The sequence below is a fragment of the Erythrolamprus reginae genome, chromosome 6 (genome assembly GCF_031021105.1).
Source record: "Erythrolamprus reginae isolate rEryReg1 chromosome 6, rEryReg1.hap1, whole genome shotgun sequence".
NCBI classification, from domain to species: Eukaryota; Metazoa; Chordata; class Lepidosauria; order Squamata; family Dipsadidae; genus Erythrolamprus; species Erythrolamprus reginae.
The window spans coordinates 34,626,828-34,638,918 of NC_091955.1; the positions used below are offsets into that span (position 1 = coordinate 34,626,828).

The 12,091-nt window shown below is 36.2% G+C and overlaps 1 protein-coding gene across 1 annotated transcript in view; it reads left to right on the forward strand.

Moving 5' to 3' along the window:
* The window catches only part of SAMTOR (S-adenosylmethionine sensor upstream of mTORC1), a 60,380-nt gene extending 49,794 nt beyond the window's left edge, over window positions 1–10,586 (forward strand). Inside the window, exons 2-5 of the mRNA XM_070755494.1 lie at window positions 543–684; window positions 2,836–3,000; window positions 4,798–4,912; window positions 8,856–10,586. Coding sequence (XP_070611595.1) covers window positions 543–684; window positions 2,836–3,000; window positions 4,798–4,912; window positions 8,856–9,485 — 1,052 coding nt within the window. The 3' untranslated portion in view covers window positions 9,486–10,586. The remainder of the gene's footprint in view (window positions 1–542; window positions 685–2,835; window positions 3,001–4,797; window positions 4,913–8,855) is intronic.
* The last annotated feature ends 1,505 nt before the right edge of the window (window positions 10,587–12,091 follow it).

Consider the following 12,091-nt stretch of genomic DNA (forward strand, 5'->3'; position numbering starts at 1 on the left):
ACAAGCTCCCTATCTCAGATCTGAGCAAATAGTGCCTTAGCTGAGCCTGAAACTTTGCGTCCTTGTTTTACAATCTTCAGTGTCAATTATGCTGTTGTGATGAGAGGTTTCAAGAAATGGTGCTTTTGGTAATAGTTTGTTGTGTTAATAATTTGGTATGCGCAGTTTGCCTGCTAAGACAAAAAAATAAAATAAAGTAGGTGTTTTTGATTAGGGAATTACAAATATTTTATCAAGAATGGGAAGGAAATGTGAAGGAATGACTTTTATTTTTAAAAATTCTTTACTTCAGAAATTATGGCATAAAATATTTCAGGTATGAACAACATCACAGGGAAAGAGCTGATGTCCTAATGGATATATATCCTCAAGTAAGCCTGAGAAGGAGTAGAATTGTATGTTTCAGTTGTTTTATAATATCACATTACACAGTGGATTTTGTTAAGTAGAAAATATATAGGAATATATTGTACCTACCTGATTTCTTTTACAATGAAGTTTTAATAGCTGCTTTCATATTATATGTGTTTATTTTTGTTTAGTGGGTGACTTTGATAAAATATGGCGTGAACATTGTGAGGATGAAGAAACTCTCTATGAATATGCTGAGGCAATGAAAAACTTGGCAGATAATCACTGGGCTAAAACTTGTGAAGGAGAAGGTCGCATTGAATGGTGCTGCAGGTAAATCTTTATATAGTCTAAGGAAAGAAAATGTTAAAAGAATATTAAAAATGTTTCTCAGGCTTTTTGGAAGATAGTGAGAATACTATACAGTTTCCAGTTTTGAAAGATGTGTTTTGCAGTCTGAGTGTATGGAAAATGTGTTTGAAGAGCTCCAGCTATCCACCTATACTCTTAACCTATGCCTATCTTGATTATTTCTAATCATTCTGCAAGGGATGGCTGAATGGGTTCTGAAAGTTATTAGTGTCTAAAAGAAAAAACGTTGTGAAGTAGAAATTTGTGAGGCATTTTTGAGAAAAGCTTCATTGGATGTAAACATTAGTAAAAACTATCAACCAACTACAAATTTTCTTTTTTTAGCCTAAGCATAGCAATCAAATGATGATAATCCAGTTCCACATATTCTTGAATAAAACATTATTTTTACCAGAAGTAAACTGTAAAACCCTGATGCTCACCATTAGTTTTTTAACTACATTACCAATTCTTGGCTTGTGGTTGTACTTGTTTGAGAGTTGAAATTCTAAATATGGAAAATTTCAATCTGAAACAAATATGATGAAAACCCTATAATATGTATTAGGTTTAAATTCTGCATAAAACAAAACTTAATATAAAGATCTGTATTAAAAGAAAGATTGAGTGTATGATGAAAGCCAATTTGGTAAATCAGCCAGCTAAAAAGTGGGACAGTGAGTTTTAGTTTCGCCTTAGCCATAAAAGCCAAGTGGGTAACCTTATGCCAGTCAGTCTTTGCCCAAATCACCCCCAATGTTGTTGTGGAGAAAATAGGAGGAGGAAGATGTGTTGTTTATATTCATCATCTTGAATTACTATAAAAATAGTAAAGGGATTCAAATAAATAAATAAAATAGATTTTTTGTAAGCTTTTGGCAGCTTTAAGTTCCAATGACTATAATATCCTATTAACCCAGTTGTGTGAATTAGGATTGAAAGTCATGAGGATTCAGAATTATTTGCAAATTTGGTTTCAAAAATAATTTGGAGCTTGTGCATTACCCTGTGGTACTGAACTTGTAATGTCCTAGAGAATTCCATACAGTATGCTTGCATGCTTTATAATATGTATATAAAGCCATTAGTGAACCTATTTTATGAGCTCTGTGGAATAGACACAGGATTTTTGTAATGGTAGTTTTCAATTTACAACCACAATTTACAACCACTTGAGTCATGGCCAATTTAATGACATTTTTGGCACAGTTGTTAAGCAAATAACCGCAATTGTTAAGCGACTCAATCAGTCTTTAAAGAAATCTGGCTTCTTCAATTGAAGAAGTCAGCTTTATTCTAGGCTGACTGGAAAAGTTGCAAATGATGATCATGTGACCCAAGATGCTCTAATTATTTTAAATTGTGGCTGGTTGCCAGGTACGTGAATTGTGATCATGTGACTGAGAATGTTGCGACAATCAGAAGTGCAAGGGCTGGTCGTAACTTACTTTTTTCAGTATCATAGTAATTTTGATCGCTAAATGTATGTTTGTAAGAATTGAGTACCCAAACCCAAGTGTGTGGGCGGAGTGCCAGAAACCCAAAGACCAGCTGGGCGCACATATGCTCAGCAGCCAGCTGGTCTTCAGGTTTCCGGAGCTCTGGCACATGCGAAGACCAGCTGGCTAGTGTGCATGCACACACCGGAAACCAGAAGAGCAGCTGGTGATGGAGCGCATACCCACAGAGAGACCTCTGCGTGCCATAGGTTCGCCATCACAAACTTATAATCTTTACCTTGCAATCATATTAAAGAACTGATAGTTTAATCATTGTTTAAAATTCCTACATGACTTGAGAAATATACTATTTTCTAGAAAGAGTAATTTGCTATAGAAAATATGACTGAAGATACACAGGAAAGAAAAATAATGAATAAAGGGGGAAATAATGAGGTCCATACAATTCTACAGTACTGCATTTGTACAATACCAAACAGTACTACAAGAATTGTACAGTATTAAACATTTTCTGTGATTATTTTAGCATTTAGCTTAAATCTTCATTTTATATGCATTTTGATGAAGTACAATTAAATTACACTATTGTAATATGGAATAATTACAATGTTTTAAATCACGGGTGTAATAGGCATGTTTGTTATTTTTAAAAAGCTATCTTCCTTTCTTTAAGTGTATCCCGGGAATATTTTCAAAATGGTGGAAAACGGAAAGCACTGGAAAAAGATGAGAAAATAGCAGCTCTTTCTACTAAAAGCATTCAAACCATCAGTATTCATGCAAGTTCAAAAATGGAAGTTTCTACTGATAATTTAATCCATAGTTCTATAATGGATGAGTAAGTGTCTAATTGTGATGTGATTATGACTAGGAAGTTAATTTTTGTAATATACCTTGAATTTATTAACTTGGATAAATAATGAAATTATTTACTGACCCCTCACATCCTGGACACAAATTGTCTCAACTCTCAAAACGTCACTACAGAGCACTGCACACTAGGACAACTAGACACAAGAACAGTTTTTTCCCGAACGCCATCACTCTACTAAAGAAATAATTCCTTTAATATTGTCAAACCTTTTACTAAGTCTGCACTTCTATTTCTACTAGTTTTTTCCTCATCATTCCTATCACCTTTTCCCTCCCACTTAGGACTGTATAACTATAACTTGTTGCTTGTATCCTAAGATTTTTATTAATATTGATTGTTTCTTCATTGCTTATTTGACCCCTATGACAATCATTAACTGTTGTACCACATGATTCTTGACAAATGTATCTTTTTCTTTTATGTACGCTGAGAGCATATGCACCAAGACAAATTCCTTATGTGTCCAATCATATTTGGGCAATAAAGAATTCTATTCTATTCTATTCTAAGACTTTTGAACATGACTGTGCTTAATACATTAGTTAATTGAGCAATCTAGATTTCCTATTTAAAACCAGTATGATTTAAATGCTTAGCTTTGGTTAGTTTATATTTTCTCATAAAACATATACATTCTTATACAACCACTTACTCTTTCATATTAGTAATAGGTTTTATGGCTTTCTAACAACAATAAAAATATTACCACTGTCAAATGAAAGTTTTCAGAGTTTATTGGGAAAAACATGAAAGTTTTCAGAGTTTATTGGGAAAAACATGACAGTAATAGATTAAGTACCTCTTTCATGAGGCATGGCTATATTGTATAGGATTAAAATATTCTGAAGTAAGCAGCCAATTTAGATGAAAAATATAGAATAGGCTTTTTTGTTAGAACTTGTATAATCGTAATATGTATGTATGTAGCTCGGCAAATAGCTTCTTATATTAGAACTTTAAAAAAACAGATTTTCTTGTTATGCACTGTGTTTCCCCCAAAATACAACCTTACTGGGAAAGTAAGTCCTAGCTTGATTTTTACATGTGCACCCAATAAAAGCCCTATCTCCAAAATAAGCCCTAATTAATACCCTGGCCCACTGCAGGATGTACAGGTAAAAATTAAGCTAGGGTGGGGATGGAAGGTAGTAGAAATGCCCTACTACTTACCTTTGGACAGTTGTAGTCAGGCCTTGTACTCTTCGGCCCATTTCTTTTTCAGCTGGCAAGGCTTTCCTGAAGGCCTCTGTAGGCGATAACAGTGCTCTGGATCAATCCGGAGCTCTGTTATTGGCTAGAGAGGTCTTGGGGAAAGCCTTGCTGGCCTTACCAGATGAAGAAGTTCCTGAAGACTTCTGATAGCAAAAAAGAGGCCAGGGGCGATGCACACAAGTGAGGTGACTCAGTGGTCCACCCCCGAAAATTAGACATGGTGCTTTTTTGGGTGGGAAAAAAATATAAGATAGGGTCTTATTTGGGGGGGAAACATAGCACATAGTTGCTAAATTGGTGGCCATGTTGCCAAATATGTATGTTATGAGTCAAAGGTTCACTGAATCTTCCATATCTTTCAAAATTTGACATGTTTAATCTGTTGTTTAAATAAAAGCCTAGGTAAAACTTTACCTTATTACCTAAAATATTTAAAATAGCAAAAATAATTTCATAAATTCTGAAACTGCACCATGTTTACTATTTTAAATAGAATTCCCACGATTAAAATTATGGGGATTGTTATTCCAATTTTTTTATTCCATTCAGATTGCTACAACCTTCAGGAAAGATAAGATTACTTGATGTTGGCAGCTGTTTTAATCCATTTTTGAAGTTTGAAGAATTTTTGACTGTTGGTATTGATATTGTTCCAGCTGTGGAGGTATGAAATATTAACAATCCAAAACATAAAATGTATTATTTATTCAATTATTGCTAATCTTACAATTCTCTTTTGATTAATATCTGTTAGTATAGTTGTTAGGTTGAAAGTGAATATGTTAATCAATAGTTAAATCCAAAGTATGGACAAATGACTGAAAGCTTCAGCTTTCAGCTGCTAAAGCCTCAAAAGAGGAAGAAATTGCCAAATCTGTAAAGAAGGGGGATAAAACCTTCTTCCGATATATTAGTGATAGGAAGAAGAAAAACTGCAGCATCACGAAGCTTAGTACCGGGAATAATACATGCATTGATGGAAATAAGGAAATCGCTGACCATTTCAATAGCTACTTCTGTTTAGTTTTCTCAAAGACACCTTACAATATAATACTATAGATGGATATAGCATTGCTTCCAGCTGTATGGATTCAGCTCCAGTGATCCCAGAAACCGATGTCTTAGAAGAACTTGAACGATTAAAGATAAATAAGGCAATGGGCCCAGATGGCATCCACCCCAGAGTTCTTAAAGAACTCAGATTTGTCATTGCTAACCCCCTGACTGATTTGTTTAACCAATGCCTGTTAACAGGAGATGTTCCTGAGGATTGGAGAATGGCCAGTGTTGTGCCTATCCACAAGAAGGGCAGTAGAGAAGAAGCTGGTAACTACAGGCCATTTAGCTTGACATCAGTTATAGTTAAAATGATGGAGACTCTACTCAAAAAGAGCACCTAAAAAACAATAACTTATTGGACGCAAATCAGCATGGCTTTACTGAAGGCAAATCATGTCAGACTAATATCATTGATTTCTTTGACTATGTCACAAAGATGTTGGATGAAGGTGGTGCCATGGACATTGCCTCGCTGGACTTCAGCAAAGCCTTTGATACGATTCCACATAAAGAGCTGATAGATAAATTAGTGAAGATTGGTCTTAATCCCTGCATAGTTCAGTGGATTTGCAGCTGGCTGAAGCATAGACATCAGAGAGTTATTGTTAATGGCGAGTATTCTGAGCAGAGACAGGTTACAAGCGGTGTGCCACAAGGGTCTGTTCTGGGTCCTATTTTTTTTAATATGTTTGTGAGTGACATAGGAGAAGGTTTGGTAGGGAAGGTTTGCCTATTTGCCGATAACTCTAAAGTGTGCAATGGGGTTGATATTCCTGGAGGCGTCTGTAATATGGTAAATGATTTAGCTTTACTAGATAAATGGTCAAAGCAATGGAAACTGCAGTTTAATGTTTCCAAATGTAAAATAATGCACTTGGGGAAAAGGAATCTTCAATCTGAGTATTGCATTGGCAGTTCTGTATTAGCAAAAACTTCAGAAGAGAAGGATTTAGGGGTAGTGATTTCTGACAGTCTCAAAATGGATGAGCAGTGTGGTCGGGCGGTAGGAAAAGTAAGTAGGATGTTTGGCTGCATAGCTAGAGGTATAACAAGCAGGAAGAGGGAGATTGTGATCCCGCTATATAGAGCGCTGGTGAGACCACATTTGGAATACTGTGTTCAGTTCTGGAGACCTCACCTACAAAAAGATATTGACAAAATTGAACGGGTCCAAACACGGGCTACAAGAATGGTGGAAGGTCTTAAGCATAAAACGTATCAGGAAAGACTTAATGAACTCAATCTGTATAGTCTGGAGGACAGAAGGAAAAGGGGGGACATGATCGAAATATTTGAATATGTTAAAGGGTTAAATAAGGTTCAGGAGGGGTGTTTTTAATAGGAAAGTGAACACAAGAACAAGGGGACACAATCTGAAGTTATTTGGGGGAAAGATCAAAAGCAACATGAGAAAATATTATTTTACTGAAAGAGTAGTAGATCCTTGGAACAAACTTCCAGCAGACGTGGTTGGTAAATCCACAGTAACTGAATTTAAACATGCCTGGGATAAACATATATCCATCCTAAGATAAAATACAAAAAATAGTATAAGGGCACATTAGATGGATCATGAGGTCTTTTTCTGCCGTCAGTCTTCTATGTTTCTATGTTTCTACTAGTGTATATGTAAAGCCACTGCTTTAAGTTACAGTTGGGAGGTGGGAGTATTTAGTCAGACCCCAATTGTGCAAGTTCTCCCACTTAAATAGATGAGAGAGGCCTGTAATTGACATCATAGGTAGACCTCAACCGTGGGAGACAACATGAGAAAACACATCCAGAAAAATCACATTGTCTGATTTTTAACAAATTTATTTGCAAAATATGGTGAAAAATGAGTATTTGGTCAATAACAAAAGTTCATCTTAATATGCCGTTATATATCCTTTGTTGGCAATGACAGTCAAACATTTTTTGTAAGTCCTCACAAGATTGGCACACACTGTTGGCCCATTCCTCCATGCAGATCTCCACAAAAGCAGATATGTTTTGGGGCTGTCACTGGGCAATACAGACTTTCAACTCCCTCCAAAGGTTTTCTATAGGGTTGAGATCTGGAGACTGGCCAGGCCACTCCAGGGCCTTGAAGTGCATCTTATGAAGCCACTCCCTCTTTGCCCTGGCGGTGTGCATTGTCATGTTGAAAGACCCAGCCACGTTTCAACTTATTGCCCTTACTGATGGAAGGAGGTTTGCACTCAAAACTTCATGATACATTTATTCTTTCATGTAAATGGATCAGTCGTACTGGTCCCTTTGCAGGGAACACCCCCCCCCCAAGCATTTTTTTGATTTGATTTGATTTGATTTGATTTGATTTAATTTGATTTGATTTGAATAGTGCCCCTCTCTGAGGACTCGGGGGTGATGTTGCCACCTCCATGCTTCACAGTAGGTATAGTGTTCTTTGGATGGAACTCAGCATTCTTTCTCCTCCAAACATGATGAGTTGTGTTTCTACCAAACAGTTCTACTTTGGTGTCATCTGACCATATGACATTCTCCCAATACTCTTCTGGATCATCCAAATGCTCTCTAGCAAACTTCAGACAGGCCTGGACATGTACTGGCTTAAGCAGGAGAACATGTCTGGCACTGCAGGATCTGAGTCTCTGGCGGTGTAGTATGTTACTGAGGGTAGCCTTTGTTATGTTGGTTCCAGCTCTCTGCAGGTCATTCAATAAGCACTCCCATGTGGTTCTGGGATTTTTGCTCACTGGTCTTGTGATCATTTTGACCCTGCAGGATGAGATGTTGCATGGAGCCCCAGATCGAGGGAGATTATCAGTGGTCTTGAATGTCTTCCATTTTCTAATTATTGCTCCCACAGTTGATTTCTTCTTACCAAGCTGCTTGCCTATTGCATATTCAGTTTTCCCAGTCTGATGCAGAGCTACAATTTTTTTCCTGGTGTCTTTCGACAGCTCTTTGGTCTTTTCCATAGTGGAGTGTGCAGTGTGACTGTTTGAGGTTGTGGACAGGTGTCTTTTATACTGATAACAAGTTCAAACAGGTGCCATTACTATTGGTAATCAGTGGAGGACAGAGGAGCCTCTTAAAGAAGAAGTTACAGGTCTGTGAGAGAAGAACAAGATCTTGCTTCTTTGTAGATGACCAAATACTTATTTTCCACATAAATTCGTTAAAAATCAGACAATGTGATTTTCTGGATGTGTTTTCTCATGTTGTCTCTCATAGTTGAGGCCTACCTATGATGTCAATTACAGGCCTCTCTCATCTTTTTAAGTGGGAGAACTTGCACAATTGGTGTCTGACTAAATATTTTTGCTCCCACAGTATAGTGTGGTTAAAGCTTCAATACTCAGTGATGTGCTATATAATTGGATTTAACTACACCTACATTACCTACATTACCTGAAACCAATTGCATGCTACTTGCTTAACTTAAAAAATATACCCAGATAAAAATGTAATTAATTGATCAGTGAAAAATTCTATTACTGATTTTACGAATTATTTAACTGAGTTATCATCTTATTTACTTATATACCAAGTATATCATTGCATCTATATTTCTTCCCCAGAGTGTCTACAAATGTGACTTTTTAAACCTTCAGATTTATCAACCTCTTCAACTTGCACAGGATGCCATTGATGCTTTTTTGAAACAGTTGAAGAATCCTATTGATTCCCTGCCTGGAGAACTATTTCATGTTGTGGTCTTTTCCCTCCTCCTTTCTTACTTCCCTTCACCCTATCAGCGATGGATATGTTGTAAAAAGGCCCATGAACTACTTGTATTAAATGGATTGCTCCTTATTATCACTCCTGACTCTTCCCATCAGAATCGCCATGCTGTGATGATGAAAAGCTGGAAAATTGCTATAGAATCTTTAGGGTTTAAACGTTTCAAATACTCAAAGTTTTCTCATATGCATTTGATGGCCTTTAGGAAAATCTCACTCAAAACCACAAGTGACTTAGTGAGCAGGAACTACCCAGGGATGCTATACATTCCCCAGGATTTTAACACTGTGGAAGAAGAGGAATTTTCTAATAATTCCTGCTATATCCGATCAGATGTTGAAGATGAACAACTGGCCTGTAGCTTCATGGAGCTTCCAGATGCTCCTTATGATTCAGACTCTGGAGAAAGCCAGGCTAGCTCAATACCCTTCTATGAACTAGAAGATCCTATACTGCTTCTAAGTTAATGTAACAATTAAAATCTACTTCAGAGTTCAAATTCCCTTTCCTGTAAAACTAATTTTGCTAAATCACCATCTATTCTGCACATGAAGCAATTACAAAAAGGAACTGCTAACGTTTTTGAAAACTATTGCTATTTTTTGTACTTATAAATTTTAAAATGTATTCTTGTATTGAAAAATTAACATGTTTTATGTTTATGCAGAATGGCTCACGCCATAGCCTAAACAGAATTTACTTAGTGATATTCTAGAAAGTTGCCATTCCCTTCCCGTGTGATTATGCATTCTATGCTGATGTGCCCTGGTTTGATACTCTTAATGCTTTTGATTGAGATTCGTGATAGCATTTCTCCGAGGTTTGCACAAAATAGGTGATATGCACTGTTAAATAGAAACATAGAAACATAGATGTCTAATGTTTAGCAAGCTTTGTTAGCCTTGAACTTGAACAAAGTTTTGATTGAGTTAATGTTGATCTGATGAGTGAAAATAACTCCATAAAGACTTCACTTAAGTTGTATTTGTTTTAGAACATGGGAGAAAATAGAAGATTGTTGCTTAATTCTCTGTCTAGATGCCAGGTAGATAGCTAATCTTCATATAAAGATATGAAGTTCAAAAAATAAGATTACGGTAAGTTCATTCATTCTAGTTAAAAATGAATAATAGATTTTGTTTTAGGAACAACCCCAGCATTTCTATTCTTAGCTGCCTCAGAAAGTTACATTCAAATAACTAAAGATCGCTTCCTGACTTAATAACTGATTAAATAATTTGTTTTCAAATCTGAATGAGGATGCAGCAATATAATTTGAAATAAACGAAAGAAAAAATCAAAATAGTTTTAGAGTTAATATTAACAAATCATTTCAGGAATATCACTGCTTAGTTTGAAAGGAAAGAAAAGTGTTTATGATTTTTTTAAAATTACAATGCTTTACCACTAATTTTTTTGCACTAAAGTTTCACAACTGACTTAGATTTGCTTTTGGCCTTATGTGTTGAGTAATTCATGGTATAAACCTTATTATATGTGAAACCTTATCTAAATGCATTGACTGTGAGCCATAAACTAAATAAAAGACGGCAATTTTTAGCTTCAAACCAGATTAGCAAATCATTTACCCTAGAGATAAAGCAAAAGTGGGGTGGATTTTATATATATATATATATATATATATATATATATATATATATATATATATATATATACGCACGCACGCACACACACACACACATACATATATGTAGATTGTTCTGAGTTCGGGTTTTGCCCCGTGTAATATTTTGAGTGTCTATGCGACGTTTCGGTGAAATCACATTCACCATCATCAGGCTGAAGTTTTAAGCTTCGTGCTGTTGTAAATATGGAAATATTTAAATATTCAAAATATTACACGGGGCAAAACCCGAACTCAGAACAATCTACATACATATACCCGTGAAAATCTACGAAAACAAATATATACATACATACATACATACATACATACATACATACATACATACATGCGTAGATTGTTCTGAGTTTGGGTTTTGCCCCGTGTAATATTTTGAGTGTCTATGCGACGTTTCGGTGAAATCACATTCACCATCATCAGCCTGATGATGGTGAATGTGATTTCACCGAAACGTCGCATAGACACTCAAAATATTACACGGGGCAAAACCCGAACTCAGAACAATCTACATACATATACCCATGAAAATCTACGAAAACACACACACACACACACACACACACACACATATATATATATATATATATATATAATATTTTTGCTGATAATGAAAAGGAAGGGAGACTAGATCTATTTCAGGCTTATTTGTCCTCATCAGGTAGCCATACCTGTAGTGGGATTTGAACCTGGGCCTCTGCCTTGTAAGGCAGTGGCCTTAGCCTCCAGGCTACAGGCTTGCCTCCTATATCAGCTTGTACCAGGAAAGTGTATATCTATATCATACACATACACATACATAGTTGATTTTCTGTCGAAATCACCCTGGTATTCCCAAATATGGTAGGAAGCAATTTTAATTTATACCCTCAATCATAGTTCACTCTAAGCTGAGCAGTGAGCAATTGCTCACTTAAAAATCATCATCAACTCAGAGTTTTCCAAACCTGCCCAGAAGCCGAGAGGGAAAGAGTGAGAGGGAAGGAGAGAGAGAGGAAGAGAGGAAGAGAGAGAAACAGATAGAAAAAAGAGTGGGAGGAAAAGAGAAAGAAAAAGAATGGGAGTAAGGAAGAGAGAAAGAAAATCAAAATCTAGTTTGAAACTAGCTCAACTATTTAAGTGGCATTTTGAAATTGATAGAGTTGCCCTATTATGAAATTCTCTGAGGCAAAACAGGGTGGGTTTTTTATTTGTTTGTTTGTTTGTTTATTTATTTATTTATTATTTCTGTGCCGCACAGTCCCGAAGGGACTGCCGCTCATACTTTCCCCCCCCCCCAAAAAAAAATTAGAGGGAACATTGCCCTCAATACCCGATTTTGACAGAAAATCAACCATATGGCTCTATCCTGGTAAAAGCTGATTCGTAGGCAAACCTGTAGCACAGAGGTTAGTATCCTGCCTTACATGCAGCATGCTACAGGTTCAAATC